This window comes from Dissoconium aciculare, assembly GCF_010015565.1.
Source record: "Dissoconium aciculare CBS 342.82 unplaced genomic scaffold K489scaffold_9, whole genome shotgun sequence".
Lineage (NCBI taxonomy): Eukaryota > Fungi > Ascomycota > Dothideomycetes > Mycosphaerellales > Dissoconiaceae > Dissoconium > Dissoconium aciculare.
Genome location: NW_022984959.1, coordinates 963,808 through 981,993, shown reverse-complemented (window position 1 = coordinate 981,993; position 18,186 = coordinate 963,808). Strand labels below are relative to the sequence as shown.

Below are 18,186 nucleotides of genomic sequence, written 5' to 3'. Positions count from 1 at the left end.
CACGTACTAGAAGTGTTGTCTTTCATGCACAAAGCGCACTGCTCCATCTGATTGGTGGGTATCGATGCAGTCATGAATGACCCGACGCAGCCACTCACATTGCGCCCGTGGCCGCGCGATGGCACGAATACAACGGCACTACAAGATGTCCTAGCACGAGTCAATCTGGAACGAGGACACTTCCGAAACATCAATGAAGCATCACTACAAGAAGAGATTGCGGCAGAGGGAGGACTCGAGTCGTCGGAGAGTGACGATGAAGAAGATGAAGAGGATGACGACGGAGGGCAAGAGATGAAGCAGAGCAAGGCCATGTCACGTGAAGACCTATACAGGATGAAGCACGAAATGCTTGCATTTGTGGCACAGGCGGAGCAAGATGTTCTAAAGTCCTTGGATTTCGTGTCATTGCTGGAGTCTGCGCAAAACCCAAATGGCGGAGTGACAGTGTCGCAGGTGCTGAAACAAAATGTTCCCCTTGGCTCGTTGGGTACGGATGTCTGGCATCGCATGCCTGAAGACAAGCCTCGTCAGGCGCAAGAAGCACTCATAGCGACAAGCGTACGGTTGCAAGGGCTTCAAAAGAGCGCGGACACTTTGCTGGCTGCAGCGACTCGTCTAGAGGATAATGCACGACAGGAGACAAAGTACTGGGAAGAAATTTTGGCTATCGCCGACAAAGGTTGGAGTGTCAGCCGGATCCGACAGCGATCACATATGCTTGGAGTTCATTTTGGATTCAATGGAAGCCTACCGATATTTGCCCGAAGAGATCTTGCAGCTCTTGTCACCAATCCGGACGGTGACATCACGCTGGAACGGGGAATAGGCACAAAGCCTACGGCGCTACGAGTCATGATCAGTAGAGATGGCAAGACTATCGGAGCCTCCAGACTACCAGTGGTTCCGAAACAGAACGACACGAATCTTGATACCCGGATTCGTTATGCGAGAGATAGTCTCTATGACGAAGAATTAAACCATGAGTTAATACAAGAGAGCCGCAATTTGGCATCAATGGGTGTCAAGCTCGAAGGCTCCCGGATATGTTTCTATGCGTCCTCTGTGCCGTCCCCGCAACAGTTACAGATATCCTTCGAGCTCTTATCGCTCGACAAGAATAATAGCCTGGGATCGGACGTCACTGACGAACAGGATATTTTGGCCGAATCTATTTTGCTGGGTGCGAAACTTCTTCTGAGTCAAGCTCATCGCGAGCGCTTGAAAGGAAAAGCGCGGGTTCCCAAACCGCTATCCGAGAAGAAGGATGAACCACCACAGTACCCAATCTTAAAGCCGTTGGTGTGGTTATTCCGCCATTCGTCCTGCATCGAGACCCTCAATGGAAAATTGCAGGCGGTCGAGGCACTGCTCAAAAGGGCTTCGGTTCAGTCCACACTTGAGAGATTGAAGATGTCGTTTCCACAATTATCGCATGCTACGAGTGCAGAGTCATTGATCGGCATTGCATTGCAACCTCTGCAGAGCACTGCCAAATTTCAGATCACCGAGGTTGGCCTTCCCGCGGTTGAAATCAACATTAGAACACATCTTCAATTTTCCACAGGCACTTTATTTTCGATCTCCGGGCCGGATGGAATCGTCGCCAACGATTGTACAGATATGACTCAGCTCATTGAGATTTTCGACAGCGTGTTGGCTGGCCTCTTGGTACGCTCACTTGCTTCACAGCTTGGCACAGAGTGGAGAAGTCAAGTGCGGACCTCGCAAGTATGCCGAATCCTCCAGGATGCCGATTCCACTCGTGTGGCTGAGATCAAGCTCCATGTGGATAGCAAGGCTCAAACACTGAGCCTCAGCTCTTATAACGATCGCGTAGTGTGGAGTGGAGTTTCTACAGATACCTCGAATCAGCAGACATTCATCGAAGCTGCCGAGACATTGGCTGGCGCAGTGGCGTAGGATACTGCTGTTGAGGTCGCCCAATGCTAGCTTGATGAGTTGTTCGCATCCAACACGCCTCAGGAATCGTCGCCGAGGAGAGTTGCATCTGGACAGTGACAAGATTTTGTAGATGAAGACATCATTGGTTGGAAAAAGTTGGTCAAATTCAGTCCATCCGGGATCAACGCTCGAAAGCGGATAATTGTGCGCCCCCACCACCGATCTATATAACGCCTTCCTCGAAGGGAAAATATCACAAAACAGGGCCGTGCAAGGCCAACTCCAAAGCTCCAGAAACTCCAAGAAGAATCTTTCCATAAAGCATCGCTCACATTATAGTATCGTCGAGAATGGTATCACTTCCGAATCTGATGGCACGCATCAATTGGCGATCAAGGACATATCCAATGGCCGTGGTGGAAGTCCATTTGCACCTCTCTTGCTCTTTGGGAGAGAACCCATCCGGGCCTTCTTGGGTTGGGCCTGAATAGAGGCGATGAGTTCTTCGGCCCCAAAGGCTGGAGTCATGATCGACAGACGCCGCTTGTTACGCTTGGGCATCTCATCAGCCTCGCGGATGGTAGTCAATTGCGTAGGTGCGTGGGCGGGAGTGTCATAAAGCCTGCAAGGTCGGTCATGTTAACATTGATCCTCAAATTAACCTTTGGAAGCATTCAAGTCTTACCAGTCATGGCTGCTCACAGGTGACAACCATTCCAGGACGCGTCGCTGCGGGTCGACAGAAACCTGCTCGAGGAGCTGGGGCTCGACGATGTCATCAAGCGAGGTTCCCTGAGAAGGCGGAGCAGCTCCGAAGTGCTCGCGGACACTGATGTACCACTGCTTGACCTCATCCGGGGTCGATCCGAATTGAGCGATGGTCAAAAGGCACTGCTGCACGTCCTGTCGAGATGTTAGAAGCACACTTCATCTTTTTCAAAGTGATGATCTGATCACGTACCACAGGAATGCTGGAGACCTGAGTGTACAGGTTGAACTGGTCGAAGATCTGTGCGCCGTCCATGATGATGATAATGTCGAGTTGGAGCTTGATTTGCTTAATGTGCCTGTTTCAAAGCCATCATGGAAACATCGAGGCTTTATATCTATCGAAGTCTCCGCCATCATCGACTTGGACACATACACCGCGCTTGATCTCTACTCCGCAATATGACAAGAAGATGATACCTTTGTCGTATCGTTGTTATGGAGACAGTACGAAACACCGGTGGAGTATCCAATGTCTAGCAAGTGCAACAATGGCCGCATTGCACGAGCAACCCAGGCATTCTGAGCATTCGGATGTCCTTAGCAGCTTCTCAGCCTCAGCAAGATTTCCTAACCCATGCGCGGCAATACTAGCGACGTCAGGGAAATCGTCATATCTGCCGCCCAAGGACATGGTCAAGTGTTCAATGAGGGCAAGTCTCGCATGTTTCGAATGTCCAAGGCATCGTTTGATCAATGTCTGACGCCAGGCGATAAGGCAGCGGATATGCCCTGCGGGAAAACAAATCAATATGTGGTCTCTCGGAATGACTATTGGAATTGCGTACACATGTTTCCGAGGCGGGTTCATTGCCCATCAGCTGTGTCCAAGCGCATCGACGAAGCGCCAGCCGCGAGGATGTTTTGCAAATCGACATCTCAAACACAGATCGTGACAGAATTCAATCAGCACTGTGTCAACGATAGTGACAAATCCTGGGCATTGGAGAAATTGCCTACGACTTGTCGGCGGGCCGCTGTCTGTGCACAGAGCCGATCAGCAGGAAGAGGCACAGCGAGCTTCAGGTTATTGATAGTATCATCTTCGGGAGACGAAACGTGATCGTGATTCTAGCCTGCGCCGTAGGCCTGAAGCCTCAGGCGGATTCGAAACTGTTAGGTGACTGATCAAGCAAAGCCGTAGGAGCGACAAGCAATGGGCCATTTGCGGCCGCATTTGATACAGGTACACCTGTCCGCTACGATTGCACAATGGACTCGCCAGGTTGCATTACATTTTGTGGCACGACATGGTTCTCGGGATACCCTGCATCACACAGATTCAGGTACGCGAGGTCTTTGACCAACCAGGCGCTTTCTCCGAAGCGCCCCCATACGTGTTAGTCCTGCGGCCAGGACACCATGCTCTGGGCCGCAGCAGACTATCCACCATTTCACGTGAACTTTCTGCGGCCGAGGTCACCACACGGCGGGACGTCGCAGAAATGTTTTTCGCACTACGCGGTTGTGGCCCCAACACAAGCTTTGCAACATCCCGTCCGCAGCAAATGTGCTTGCACGATCTGCAAACGCGGTCGCGCGAGCGTTCAACTCAAGCAAACCCAATGCTGCGCTAACCAGCTTCAGGCGCGTATTTTGCAAAACCCGTCGAAACGGCTCGTGAAATGACCAGGTGGGACGTGGCACAAGCATGAAAGACGAGGTTGAATGCTCGTCTTGATTTTTGTCCCGTGGGACTCTCTCTATGACGAAAGTACGCCGGAGGACCCACCGCTGAATAATCACATCGCCTCGCAAAATGCGCCCGCAAAAATCCTCAACCCTGAAGATGCCTAAAAAACGCCTTCCAAAAATAGATCAATGCAATCCTAATAACAACCACGCGCACATGTTGGTCTTCCTTCAAGCCGCATTTGTGGTAAGCAATTCCGAGATCTGGATCACTGTTGCTTTCCCAGCAGGCTTGATGGTCATAATTTCCGCAACCTTCTCCGATGCAGCCGTGTCGCTGATGGAGTACATGGTGCTCTGAGAATAGTAGCTGGCGTTGTCGTCTTCGCTGACACCGTTGGTCCGTCGAGTCTTTCCCCACGATGACCCCGATAACGAGGAGCTCGAAGAGGATGTGTGACCCGCTTGCAGCAATGGTGGGGTCTGCTGGATCTCCGATGCATTGTACGGCCACTCCAGCGCTGTGAGTCGGTTGTCCGCCACTGGCGTCGCCAGCTGAATGCGCAGTGAATTTCTGTCTTGCTCTTTTTGCAGCTGGCCTTTCACCGGTCCGAGCGGAAAATAAGGCGAGCCGTATCTGCGGCTCTTCTTGACGTTCGAATCGATTTTCAAATCCACCGGGAGATAAATGCGGACGGTCTCATCGAATGAGGCGATGTGCGGGATGGAGGGCAGCGGGCGTTCGAGGTTGGCAGGTAATGGGGCCGGTTGTGTCTCGGCGGCCGTCGATGACCAAGCTGCCTTGCAGACCAACCCGAGGCGTTCGCAATTATTGCAAATCGGTTTGGTCTCGTCACATTTCTTCCGTCGAGCACGGCATGTCAAGCAGCCGGTTTTGCATCGGGTAAATTTGCGCTTTGGCTTCGTGAGGCCTCCGGTCATGGTCTCTAGGGCGAGACTTGAAGCTTGGTAGCTAGAGCTGCGAGCGGGATGTTTCTGGACCTTGGCATCGAGAGCTGTGGGTCGAGGTAGAGGGAGTGGTGCATTCACCGCACCTGTTGGTGATTCCCTGCGAGTCGTTAGCGATCGTCGCTGTAGTCTTGCCGTTCCGAACATGCTCACCACCATCCTCGATGGATTTCAAATGAGGCAGCAGCACTCTTCTTGGGTTGCTGTCTGCTGTCGACCCGCGGTGGGATCACTCCTGGAACGAAAGGCATCTCTTCGGATTTCGCTGTAACTTCTGACAAGGAAACTGCTATGAGGATCTGCGAACAGAATTACAAAATTGACATTTCTACGAATACGGAGATGCTATCGACTTTGACAACCTGATCTCGATCAATCGACTATTCCACCGAGCCGGTTTTCTCCAACAAGCCAGATGGCAACATGTCGTTGACTATCTGTTTCATCCGGGACGAGATGTTGAGCCATGTTGTTGTTGTTATTCCCGCGCTCAGTATCTCAGTCCATTTCGAAACACCAATGACTGAGCCGATGATATGGAACTCCCTCGACATGTGCATTGACTTCCTGTGGCACGTAGGCGCAGTAGACGCAGGCCGTTAGGATTGCAGACGGCGAACCCTCGGCCACACCAAGCTGTATCTCCTCCAGATAGGGCTGTGCCTCATCAGATGCACGCGGGACAGAGCGATACTGTATGCGCATCAGCAGTACATTGTCGATACTGCACGACTCGACATCCATGCGGATTTACGCAGGCCTGCCTTTTCGTCCGAAAGAAGGTTCGTTCCGCGCGGCCTGACATTCGACCTACCCAGGTACCCGCCGGTTCTGCACCAAAAGCGGCCGCTCCCGTCCCGTCTGCTGCGGCTCTGACAATAGCGTCGATTTCCAAAAATAATCCATCTAGCATGGTCGGGAGGTATTTTGCTGCCATTTTGCTTTCTCGCACGGGCATTTTGGTTATCACTCTCCGCGCCTAACAAATGTTGGACGGACAATCACTTCCACATCGATGCCGCGCGGACGGGTTTCACGGCGGCAAGACTCGGAGGAGGCACGGCCTGGATGGGCGAGGCAAACTGGAGTGCGCGATGGTGACACGGGACGACCAATTGGACCTCGATCAAATCTCGCATCGAGTGTGTGGCATCTGATTGCGGGGCCGAAACTGCAGCTTCGTGAGCTTCATGCGTGTCATGGTATGCGGATGTAAGTATCATGTAGCAATGGCGCAAGTAAGCAGCACGCCTTGGCCGAAGTCAGCAACATTCTGGGCACTCATTGGCGGTCCATCAGCGATGGATTTCCTTTGGTAGCTGTATCGACAATCGCCGTGCATAAGGCCAGTCGGGGAAAAAACAAGACTGAGGGCCAATGCTGGTGCAATCTTGAAACAAGATCCCGTGGCTTAGGAGCGCGGGACTAATGCGGCGGTGCTCATGTCTGACCTCGAGGGTGTCGGGATATTTCCACTCACATCACAAAGTTTATTTCGGGGTCCGGGACCCAAGGTTGGAGTGGCGTCAGCAGCCATGGACCGTGAGACGACTCTTCTCTCTCGCAGAGTTATGCTGTTTGCAGACATGCATCTTGACTAGTGCCAACACTTGAGCCAATGCAACGGCCTAGCCCTGGGAAGCGTGCTATCAAGATTCTGAAACATGCGGCCTGTTCACCATGGTTATGCCTCGCGCGCGAGGCATTACAAGTAGCCGCGACATCTCCGCCATTTCAACAGGCTCAATCACAACAAGTTTCAAACCTCTCAAACACTACTACACTGAGCAATACAACCATTCACTGAGCATTCTTTCATCATGGACTCTCTCTTTGCCATGGACCAATACTACTCTTCCACTTCCATTACCTCCATTGAGGACACCGATCCCAAGTTTGAGCTTGAATCGTACGAGACCGTCCTCCCTTCTTCCGAGGTCGATGCCTGCTCCACCAAGACCAGCTCGCCTGACCCAAAGTCTTCCCCGAGTGAGCGTGCCGCTTCGGACACCTCTGCTTCCCCTCGCGACACTCAGACCTGGAACAACAGCAACCGCCGACGAAAGCGCCACGAGGAGATCCACCGCCCATACGTCTGCGGCTGGGACGGCTGCAACAAAGCCTATGGCCGCCTCAACCACCTCAACACTCACATCGCCATCCACCGTCACGGACAAAGACGCACCGGCATGGACTTCCCCGCTGCATCCCGCAAGAAGGCCCCCCGCACTCCTGTCCCCGAGATCCCCTGCGAGCAGCCCGCTCTCTCCTCAAGCTCCTCCTCGCGCTCCTCCCTCTCCGGCACATCACCGATGGGCACCTCATGCTCCGACGAGCCCTTCAACTTCTGCACCCCGCTCGAGTGGTCGACGCCTTTCTTCGAGGGCTGCGAGCAAGCGACCAACGAGACGCCCATGATCGCCAATAACTTCACATACCTCGAGGCGACCAAGATGCGCCAGGAGCACGACCGCAACCAGACCTTGACGCGCGTCAAGACCCTCGAGCAGGAGCGCAACGCCGTCGCCGAGGAACTCTCCCGCCTCGACCAGCGCATCCTCAGCGAGCGACACGCCTTTGCCTGCAGCCAACAGAACCTCGAGCGCACCCTCGACGAGATGAGCCAATGGCGATACCCCCAAGGCGACGAGTCGATGTGGTTCCAATGAACGCATCATCCATCTCTCGCACCCACGCTCGCTTTATCACTGCGTCAGGCACGCGAGGCGGGCATGATGACTCTCACGGTCGTTACGGATTTCCTTGAATCTTATTATCTTTGGCACAAAAAACGGCGCATGGTTCGGGAGTGGAGCACTACTGGTTTGGTGTTGGTGTTTTTGGCGAAGACGAAATGGTCTTCATGGTTGGGCGGCTTTCAATTGTTCATGATTTTTACCCACAACGGTGCATTGCATGTATACCACGACATCTCTATAGAGCCCTACTGGCTGGGCCTTGATTTATTTACTCGTTTGTGTTTTGTGAGCCCTCGACGGAGGCGACACACAGATACTACTATAGAAGCAGCCTTTCCTTTTATCAGGAAGAGGAATCGCAAACATGATCACTCATACATTCATTCATCGATTGACCCAATTGTCTCCCAGTGTCTTTCAATCACCTCAATGTCCTTCCAATCCTGCCCTTCCTTTCCCATTCAGAATCGCGCGTCGTTGCAGGGCATTGCATTGCGCATGGCACGCTGCGCGCTTTGTCAATGTGCGCAATTCCCCCGTAAATTCCATTCCTTCCTTCCTCCCTTCCGTCCCTGCCACCGACCGTGCCTGCTTACACTCCAATTCATTCCAGCTGCACTGTACTGCACTCAGACACTTTCTTATCATCACTTCGCAGGACAGTGCAGAATACGCGACATAGGGCACAGGGTCTCCAGGATACAGTAGGTGTGCGCGTGAGTTGCGACCGATCCTCGCAATGCGATCCGCAGGGAACCACCATCGCCACTCATTCATCCAACGTGGTGGCGGTGGTGGGTAGGGAGGTCGTCGCCGTCTTCGTTACTACTACTACTGTGTCTGTCTATCACCTCGGATTTTGTTCGTCCAACCGAATTGTTGGCCCCACCTCTCCTCCCAATTTCAATGGGGGACCTGAATGCGGCGTGCAACAGCCCACCGGCCGGCGTCGAGACTTGCCGTCTCTGCCTGGATTCATCATCATCACTCACCACCTCCCGCTGGACGTCCCCCCAACGTTCGCTCGGTTTCCGTTACGAGAAGATCCGCGCGTGGTTTTACCCGTTTGTGAGAAATGCGGCGTTTTTCGAAGACGAGGAAGAAAAAAGTATATATATACACACATATGCTGTTTATTATTACATGTTGTGTGATTGACTCTGCATGGTGGTGATGGAAAGGGTGCGGGAGAAAAGTTCGCGACGTTTTGGCCCCCCAAAAACTCGGTATCCATCGCTGCTCCTGCTCTGCTATCTACTCTTCTCTGTATGCGGTGCGTATGTGTGTGTGCCGGCCTGGCGATCTACATATAGAAATCTATCGCAAATTACAGTATTATTACGCACAGTATTCCTGAATTCCCTGTACTGTACCTGCGCAAGCGAGAGATCTCACTCGCTCCCTTCCTTCCTTCCTTCCTCTATGTATCTATCTTTGCGACATGCAGCTATGCATGAGTAATCCTACATCCCTCTGACTGAGGACGTGACGTTCCCTTTCGCCTGCCCGTGGCTGCGAGTGAGGCCCGCTCGTTTGCTCGAGCAGCAACGGCAACAGACGGGAACCGGTGTACGCTCCGCACAATTGCCTGCTCGTGGAAGGACGTCTCGAATCCCTATCTTCAGGTTCGAAAAAAGAGCGTGTGCGTGCATGCGCGGGCGGGCGGGCCAGGCCTGATTGTCAGCGTGGCGGGTGCTGTAATTCCTATTTTGCCTGGAAATCCCTTGCGCGATTGCGCATTGCGCACGCCCACCGCACAGCACAGCAGGCAGGCAAGGCACGCAATGCACGCAATGCACGCGCACGCATGGGCAATAACCAACGGGAACGGGGGCGGGACTCCTGCTGTGATTTACATGCCGTCCACGGGTTCGAAGTATTCCCCGACGACAGGTCGCGTTGCAATCAATGTGGATGGAGCGATAGGAGATTCTTCCCGAAATGCCGGGTGGTCGCATATCGTCCAGTCACTCCAGTGTCACTCCAGTGCGGCACAGCACACCGTTGCAGCGATGATCATGATGGTGACAATCGCAATAATAACGGAGGACAATCAGCGACTGGGGAGGGGTATTGTTGGTGGAGGAGATGGAGGAGGAGGATGAGGAATACAATCTGGACGGGTCTTGTCTGTGCGGCTCTGACTCTGGCTCTGACCCTCTCTCTCTGCCTCTCTGCCTCCATCCCATCACTCTGCCTGTCTCCATGTATACAATCAGCACATGTTGGTGTGGATGTGATCCCTGACCCCGGGAAATTGTCGTTCGCAAAACTCAATTGCTGCCGCCGTTTGCTGCGGCCAGATAGCAGGAGGACACTCGGACATTTGTGTTATGGGACAATAAATAGCATCATGATCCTTTCCGTGCCCAACCGTCGCTCGCATTGACCTCGTTGCGGGAGAGAAGAAAAAAAAAGGGTGTGCGATGCCAACTAAAGTAGAGCCGCATCGGGAAAGCGACAAGGTACAGGTAGCTAGTAAATGTTACCAAGAGGAGGGCGAGAGAATTGGGAGAACACACCCTTCACATCATTCTCCACCATCTACGGCGGCGGCGGCGGCTCCGACACTGTTGATGAGAGAAGGAGGAGGGGTGGGCACTTTGGCCCCCAGGTCTTGCGCTTTCTTCTCGCCCGTTCCCCATCCACCTGGCACCCAAACACACACAGCCCCAATCTTCAACCTGCGTCTGGCGCTTGCTTCTTCTTCATCATTCATTCGTCGTCCTTGATCTTGATGACAGATCTCAGATCTTCCAGGGTACATGGACATGTCCATACATATTTTCGCGACATATACGGTACTGTTCTGTCTGACAACCAATGCCTCTCCGCCCGGAAGGCCAGGGTCAAAGTACTGTGCTGTATAGTAGTAAGCCTTCCGGTCCATGGCCATCAGCAACAGTAAGACCAACCAGCCCACGTGCAGCCAACCACCTGCCTGTTTAGGTGAGAAATATAACAAATTCACCACTGTAAGCTTCCACGCCACATGGGGAATCCTTACCCTATCTGGGCCGGATTCGACCAGAAATGACCACAAATATAACTAACTTCCGACGAGAGACCAACATCGCGACCACCACCACCACCTCTCGAGACGCGCCTCGAATAGTTCCCGCAACGAACACACTTGTCGACCCAGCCCACCATTCACCATCACCGCACACCATCTTGTGTTCTCGCGTCGCGAGGATCACTCGTCAAGCTTCGCCTACTGCACTGCGCCGCGCTGGCGTCCGCGAACGGGGTCCCAGGGCGCGCGGGAGCCAGTCAATCACGCACTCACCACGCTCTCCCTGCGCGCCAATCCACGTCCCAGACCATGCCCTTCCCTCTTCCCTTCCTCCGCCTCATTCCTCATCCTCATCCTCATCGTCAGTCGCCCGCTCAGTCCACCTGGGCCCACGGACCCGGCCTGGGTTCTGTCGTCCCGTCCGCTCCTGTCCTGTGCCGCTCCCGCCCATTCGCGCTCTCCTCGTGCGCCCTGAACGACAACAACGAGCAACAGGAAATGCAGTCCCAACGGCAGGACGGCCATGAGCCATAATGCATCATCGATGGTGTGATTTCTTCGCCATTTGCCTCTCAAAGCCTGCGGAATTTCTTGCTCGGCGGAAGTTTCAAACGACGCGGTCCGAACCTACATGGGCGTTGCATCGCGAGCACTCGGCGGCTATGTGCGTCCAGAGCCCATGCAGGTGGGTGGTGATGATCAATGTCGTGCCGCAACGTTGCGGCTGCTACTGCTGCTGCCTTTGCTACTGTCACCGTCACGACTAATGCAAATATTGCCGTTGTGATGGCTTTGGCGGTCTTCCCGAGATGCTGACTTATTTCCGTCTTACATATCTGCTCCTCACACGACGGGGGCAAAAAAAGGTAAGATGAGGAAACTCCAACACACGTCCCTCCATCACGTTCTTCGCTGCTTATCTCGGCGAAATGTAAAGAACAACAGTGCAAACCTCCCTCGGCGCGCGCCATGTAGCAATACGCTCTCGGTCCCCGCACGTGTCATCACCACCTCGCCTCATCTGCGCATATCTCGCGGGTTTCTTCTATCGCCCGGGTCGGGATTCAGCAAGGATGACTGAACGATTGTTGGTGGCGAATAGTCCTCGGCGCCCTCTAACTAGGCCCACGTTCGCGCGGACGGGGGCCAGAAAACCCCTCCAAATCCTCACCTGATGGGAGACCAACCGTACAAGAATTCTTTTTTCGTACCTCGCGCGAGATGGTCTTTGTTTGACCCTGTCGCCCTCGCGACAAGCGCGAAAAGTTCCGGCCGGTCTACGATGGACTCGAGACGAAAGCGAAACATGCCGGAAGCAAGACCCAGGCTTCTCGCTTGACGGGACTTGTCCGGGATGCGAGGTGTTCCCTTCTCTCCTCCAAGTGCGCCCCTCTCTGACTGGATCATGAGACGGGGCTGATTATTCTCACTACTCGTTCAGACCGGCGGGTGTAGCACTCTCGCCAGACCGGCGTTCTTTTTTTCTGGACAGGTAATCGTCGTGTGTTCCAGTGAAAGGTGGACTCTACTGGCGCATGAGTACTGACGTTGCTGCTGTCGCTACTGTCGTTCGTGGTTTGTGTTGTCGCTGCCCGTCTTCGTCGTCGTCGCTTTCGCATTTGTCGATACTGTTTCTGTGTTGGTGATCGTCCTTTTGGATTCCTCTCTTGATCGTCTTGCGCTCTCACGATATCCCTGTTTGCATTGCATCATGGCGAACCTCACTCTGAGGGCGGATCTTGCTTTCTGCCCACCGCCTTTCTTCAATGCTGCGAACTTCACAAGTGGTGGTGGTTGTAAGTAACCTGGAAAACAGACCAAGCATCCAAAAGGTCGACGTCGAACGTGTGCACTGACGACTCGCGATTCCCAGATCTCCCGGGTCGATATTGTAACCCAAAGGGCTACTTCGACGGGAGCGATTTACAGTGTTGCCTGCCCTGTCCAGCGACGGATTGGGTCTACGCAGATACCTTCAAGCAGTCCATATCGGCATCGCAATGGCTGAACGTCGCGGGCATCGTCCTCCTGACCTTTCTCCTCTTCTCGCAAATCGTCCTGCCGCCGCAGAATCGGAGCAATTACCTCGGAATTTGCCTGACGGCCGCAGCACTCACCATGTCGATCGGCTTCGTGATCCCGCTGGCGAGCAAATCGGGCCAATGCTACGATCCCATCACCCCGCACGATATGTGGTCGTCGAGGGCATGTTTCGTCACGGGCGCTCTGGTCATCGACGGGACGCTCTCGGTGCTCAGTTGGATCCTGGTGCGAGCCATCTCCATGCATCTCCAAGTCTGCTGGAACGTCGTGCCCGGGGCGCGCTTCTTCTGGGGCGCGCAGGTCGCAGCCTGGGGACTCCCGATCCTCTTTGCGAACTTGACGCTCTACCTCAGCGGCGTGAGTTATCGCTTCGGCAACGTCTGCTACCTCAACCACGAACACTCGCTGGTGTTCTGGACGCCGATGATGATCATCGGAGGCACCGCCTTCCTCCTCCAGATCTGCACCTTCCTCTACTGCGCCCGCGTCTACCTCTCGACCGCGCGGCGCGGGGAGACGGCGACGACCAACGGCTCCGCTCTTGAGGATCTCCGCTCGAACTACATCCCCAACGTCTACCGGCGCATCCGCGCCGTGTGCGTGCTACAGTGGCGGAGCATGGCCCTCGTCAGCGTCGTCCTGCTCGAGCTCTCGCTCTTCTCCATCCTGATCTTCTTCCTCGACCGCGTGCAGCAGTTCCTGCGGGCCTTCCCGCAGCAGGTCGTGCCGTGGGTCCTGTGCATCATGCAGCACCCGACGGACAAGTTCCAGTGCACGCACCTGATGGGCGGCATCATCGTGCGGGAGTCCCTCCCCGACGCGGCCATCATCCTGTTTTCGCTCGTGGGCATCGTCGTCTTCTTGCTGCTCGTCCCGCCTTCCCTCTTCGTCGCCTGGCGCGCATTCTTCTCTCCTTCTTCCTCCGCAGCTGCCACCGCGCGGGCGCCCGCCATCCGATCTTCACATACCTTCCCTCCGACCAACAGCCACAGCCGTCCGACGAGCAAAATGCCGCCCCCGCCCCGCCGCCACACCGACTTTCCACCCGCCTCCTCCAACGAAGGCGGCAGAAGCAGTCTCACGCGCCCTGCACCCTCACACCACAACCGCAGCTGGTCCTCCACCAGCACTGATTCCACCAACACCACCTCCTCCTCCACCTTCTCAACATTTAAGCAGAAACATCACGTCCGCACGAAGACGAAATCCTCCCTCATCTCGGACACCAGCAGCATGACGGACATCTGCCTGGACACGAGGATCGTCGAGGAGAGGGAGGTCCAGGCGAGGGAGTTGCAGAGCCCGTCGGGCCCGCGGAGCGTGTTCGATTGGAACTCATCGCCGGTGTCAAGGAGGGGCCATTATCCCTGGTCGACGTCCTCGAGGCGGTGATGGCGATTTCCACGAGACTGTGATGCATGATGATGATATGCATGATGACGATGATGATGGTTACGGGAGGAGGAGGTCCGTTTTGTGTCTCTCTGTTTGCATTGCGTTGTATGACATTTTGAGCGTTTTAGACTAGAATAATAGAGTTCCTTGAGGAAGCATGATAGCCGGGCTTCATTGGCCCACCGACGAACGAAGAATGAAAGCTCATGGGTTTCGACATTCTGTCCTTTCCAGCGACACCCTCTTCCGGAGAATGCTGAAGCTTGACGTCCTGCCTGTCATCTTGTCTCAAGGGTGCCTCTTTCCCTCCTCTGGGTTGACCTTGATTTGTGGCAGTGTACGAGTCAGGCCGTGCGTCACGTGTCTAAGATCCTCGGTCGACTCCATCCTCTGTAACCCGAGAAATGTCCTGGACGGTGTCGTGGTTTTCATTACCACCTGGGCGTCCAGGGAGAAGGAGCGGAATAACCCTAGCCCACCGGGCTTGGCCCAACCCAAACCCTAACCACACAACCACCCGTGGACCCGTCTTCTCCCAGACACCCCCGCGACGGCGGCGGCGGCGAAACATCTCTGAGAAAGTCTCCCACCCACCGCTTCCCCACCATGACGTAGCACTGTGCATCCGCGAGAGAGCTTCTTCTTTTTTCGCAGAGCCGCATATATTCCAAGGCTTATTGCCTTTTCGAGTGCCCTCCGGAGTGTGTTTGTTTGCCCAGGTGGCGGCGGCGGCGGTGGTTGTTTATATCACGGCGCTCTCATACTGTACTCCAATGGCCGACGGGTCATCTCCGAGTTTGTCGGGCAGGAGAGAAGCAATACTGTACTGTACTGTGTGCTGTACTGTGATCCAGTAGGACAAATCCAGCAGGGCAAATCCAGCAGGGCAAATCCCGGAGGACAGCTGAGGCGACACAGTACGACAAATCCAGGCGATCGGCATCTGGTGCGGGACATGTCTTAGAGGAGAAGAAGAACGAGCGCGCGCATACTAGTTATTAGACCCTCTCAGACCCCGTGGAGAGACACGAGAGACACCAGAGACACGAGAGATGCCATGCTACCCGGGCGTGTGTCGGGCAGGGCTGATGAACGAAACGAGGCTTTCACGCATTCTATAGTGTATGCTGCGCTGTGCGGTAGTGGTGGACCGTGTTATCATCGACGCGGGAATTGTGGATCCCCCCCAAGACGCTTCGACGTAGATCATCGTTCGAAAGAGTTAAGTGAGAGCGTCCACCAGTATGTGTGAGAGAAAAAGGGTACAGTTCGCCGCAGTGGAGTGCTACAGCTGCTTGGTGATATGCGGTGAGGGCGGCGAATTTCCTCCTTCTCCTCCAGGTCTCCCTCTCTCGTTACGCTCGTCTCAACCATTGGGAGCTTGGCTCTTCGACGAGACCATTATTAATAACTTCTTCACTGTCTGTTCACCATCCACGTCGCAACCTCTTCTTTGTCTCCTCACATCACTTCCGTACATCTTCTCTTCCTTCTCATTCCTCTTCCTCCAATCTCCTCCACCAGACTTGCTTTGGATAGGATAGCCTCAGAAGATCCATTGTCGGTCCCATACCTGGAAATCATATCTGGTCTCACCGTCTTCATAATTACTCTTTTTTTTTCTTTTCAAAATCTGCGCAAATAGAGTGCCGCCACAAGCAAATCAAACCCGCAGCTGAGGCAACTTCAAAGGAGCGCCTCACATACTCTTCAAGGACCACTTGAAACACCCTCACATCCGCCATCATGTCGACCCATCACTCCTCCATGCCGTACCGCAGGCCATCGCGCCAGCAATCCCGGCAGATGTCCGTGGACCCGCACAACGAGCTCAACGTTGAGAAGAACCACTACATTGGTATCGATGTCGGAACCGGTAGCGCACGAGCCTGTATCATGAACGAGAAGGGAGACATCATCGGTCTGGCCAGCGAGAACATCGGTCTGTGGCAACCCGAGACGGGCTGGTACGAGCAGTCCACGACCAACATCTGGCGCTGCATTTGCACGTCTATCCAGCGCGCCGTCACCCAGGCCAACATCGACCCGAACACGGTCCGCGGCATTGGTTTCGACGCCACCTGCTCCCTGGCGGTTTTCCACACCGACACCGATGAGCCCGTCTCGGTGACGGGGCCGAAGTTCAACAACGCTGACGGCAACGACCGGAACGTCATCCTCTGGCTCGACCACCGACCCGTCGAGGAGACCAAGAAGATCAACGCGACGGATCACAACCTGCTCCGCTATGTCGGAGGTCAGATGAGCATTGAGATGGAAATCCCCAAGGTCCTGTGGTTGAAGAACAACATGCCGAAAGAGCTGTTCGACAAGTGCAAGTTCTACGATCTGGCGGATGCGCTCACCCACATGGCCACCGGCAGCGAGACGAGGAGTTTCTGCTCGGTGGTCTGCAAGCAGGGATATGTCCCCGTCGGGGTCGACGGCAGCGTCAAGGGCTGGCAAGAGGATTTCCTGACCGAGATCGGTCTGGAGGATCTATGCGAGGACAACTTCAAGCGTATGGGCGGAGTCAACGGCGTGGTAATGACAATCTTTTCATTTGGGTGATTTCTTTTTTCCAAAAGCACGAACTAATGCGATTTTCTACAGAACGGCACATACTTGACAGCGGGCGAGCTGATTGGAACTCTTTCCGAAAAGGCCGCCGACGACATGGGTCTCGTCCCGGGTATCGCCATCGGTAGCGGTGTCATCGATGCGTACGCCGGATGGATCGGTACCGTGGGCGCCAAGGTCCACCTCCGCGGTGACAGCATCTCTTCCGCCAACCCGCGCAACCACGTCACCCAGGCGTTCACCCGTCTGGCCGCCGTGGCGGGAACCTCAACCTGCCATCTCGCCATGTCCGAGAAGCCCGTCTTCGTCAATGGCGTGTGGGGCCCATACCGGGATGCCCTCATCCCCGGCTACTGGGTCGGCGAAGGAGGCCAGTCCGCCACGGGCGAGCTCCTCAAGCACGTCGTCGAGACCCACCCGGCCTTCCAGGAAGCCATGTCGGTGGCGGAATCCTTCAACGCCAACATCTACGACTACCTCAACGAGCACCTGAACGAGATGATGGAGAAGCAGAACGCGCCGGCCATCTCCTACCTCGGCCGCCACTTCTTCTTCTACGGCGACCTCTTCGGCAACCGGTCCCCCGTCGCGGACCCGGACATGCGTGGCTCCTGCATCGGCCTGTCCTCGGACAAGTCCATCGACGGCCTCGCCCTGCACTACTACGGCACCATGGAGTTCATCGCGCTGCAGACCCACCAGATCGTCTCGGCCATGAACTCGGCCGGCCACGTGCTCAGCTCGATCTTCATGTCCGGCAGCCAGTGCCAGAACCCGGTGCTGATGAGCCTGATCGCCAACGCCTGCAACATGCCCGTGCTGATCCCGCGCTACGTCCACGCCGCCGTCGTCCACGGCGCCGCCATGCTCGGCGCGAAGGCCGCCTCCACCGACCCCAAGGACGGCACCTCCCAACCCCTCTGGGAGATCATGGACAAGATGTCCAAGCCCGGCCGCGCCGTCTACCCGGACAAGGACGACGCCGAGCGCAAGCTCCTCGCCGCCAAGTACGAGGTCTTCCTCAAGCAGTGCCACGAGCAGAAGGTCTACCGCGAGAAGATCGACGCCGTCGTCCAGGGGTGGGAGCGGTGAACGCGAGCACCTTTCCCTCTTCTCTTTCGTCGATGAATCCCCTTCTTTTCCTCTCTTTTGTGTAGTCCTTAATGATGAATGAACGAA

At 55.0% G+C, this 18,186-nt stretch overlaps 8 protein-coding genes across 8 annotated transcripts; 6 read left to right on the top strand and 2 right to left on the bottom strand.

Annotated features, from left to right (window-relative positions):
• Window positions 1–72: 72 nt before the first annotated feature.
• Window positions 73–1,923, top strand: K489DRAFT_395640 (uncharacterized protein; the record flags this gene model as incomplete). Its single annotated transcript, XM_033606849.1, has 2 exons — window positions 73–1,671; window positions 1,693–1,923. The coding sequence occupies 2 exons, from the start codon at window positions 73–75 to the stop codon at window positions 1,921–1,923; spliced, it is 1,830 nt and encodes a 609-aa protein (XP_033458289.1).
• A 363-nt stretch (window positions 1,924–2,286) lies between these two features.
• Window positions 2,287–2,929, bottom strand: K489DRAFT_372173 (uncharacterized protein; the record flags this gene model as incomplete). Its single annotated transcript, XM_033603313.1, has 3 exons — window positions 2,287–2,527; window positions 2,591–2,808; window positions 2,867–2,929. The coding sequence occupies 3 exons, from the start codon at window positions 2,927–2,929 to the stop codon at window positions 2,287–2,289; spliced, it is 522 nt and encodes a 173-aa protein (XP_033458288.1).
• A 213-nt stretch (window positions 2,930–3,142) lies between these two features.
• Window positions 3,143–3,886, top strand: K489DRAFT_270231 (uncharacterized protein). The gene has a single exon (XM_033600111.1). It carries the CDS (start codon window positions 3,251–3,253, stop codon window positions 3,734–3,736), a length of 486 nt encoding a protein of 161 aa, XP_033458287.1. The 5' UTR covers window positions 3,143–3,250; the 3' UTR covers window positions 3,737–3,886.
• Window positions 3,887–4,536: 650 nt separating this feature from the next.
• On the bottom strand, window positions 4,537–5,525 carry K489DRAFT_411631 (uncharacterized protein; the record flags this gene model as incomplete). The annotated part of the gene is made up of 2 exons (XM_033607825.1): window positions 4,537–5,374; window positions 5,428–5,525. The coding sequence occupies 2 exons, from the start codon at window positions 5,523–5,525 to the stop codon at window positions 4,537–4,539; spliced, it is 936 nt and encodes a 311-aa protein (XP_033458286.1).
• A 1,569-nt stretch (window positions 5,526–7,094) lies between these two features.
• K489DRAFT_372170 (uncharacterized protein) lies at window positions 7,095–7,943 on the top strand (the record flags this gene model as incomplete). The annotated part of the gene is made up of 1 exon (XM_033603312.1): window positions 7,095–7,943. One exon carries the CDS (start codon window positions 7,095–7,097, stop codon window positions 7,941–7,943), a length of 849 nt encoding a protein of 282 aa, XP_033458285.1.
• A 1,664-nt stretch (window positions 7,944–9,607) lies between these two features.
• Window positions 9,608–10,430, top strand: K489DRAFT_270151 (uncharacterized protein). Its single transcript, XM_033600109.1, has one exon. The coding sequence runs from the start codon at window positions 9,781–9,783 to the stop codon at window positions 10,360–10,362; it is 582 nt and encodes a 193-aa protein (XP_033458284.1). The 5' UTR covers window positions 9,608–9,780; the 3' UTR covers window positions 10,363–10,430.
• Window positions 10,431–12,736: 2,306 nt separating this feature from the next.
• K489DRAFT_306756 (uncharacterized protein) lies at window positions 12,737–13,929 on the top strand (the record flags this gene model as incomplete). Its single annotated transcript, XM_033600570.1, has 2 exons — window positions 12,737–12,785; window positions 12,863–13,929. Coding segments are annotated over 2 exons (1,116 nt in total), but the record flags the coding sequence as incomplete, so codon positions are not given.
• Window positions 13,930–16,173: 2,244 nt separating this feature from the next.
• On the top strand, window positions 16,174–18,099 carry K489DRAFT_322902 (Pentulose kinase; the record flags this gene model as incomplete). The annotated part of the gene is made up of 2 exons (XM_033601657.1): window positions 16,174–16,971; window positions 17,041–18,099. The coding sequence occupies 2 exons, from the start codon at window positions 16,174–16,176 to the stop codon at window positions 18,097–18,099; spliced, it is 1,857 nt and encodes a 618-aa protein (XP_033458282.1).
• Window positions 18,100–18,186: the final 87 nt, after the last annotated feature.

What these genes read in the sequence shown, in the direction of transcription:
- K489DRAFT_270231 (XM_033600111.1), top strand. Translation starts at nt 3,251, where the DNA reads ATGCGCGGCAATACTAGCGACGTCAGGGAAATCGTCATATCTGCCGCC.
- K489DRAFT_270151 (XM_033600109.1), top strand. Translation starts at nt 9,781, where the DNA reads ATGGGCAATAACCAACGGGAACGGGGGCGGGACTCCTGCTGTGATTTA.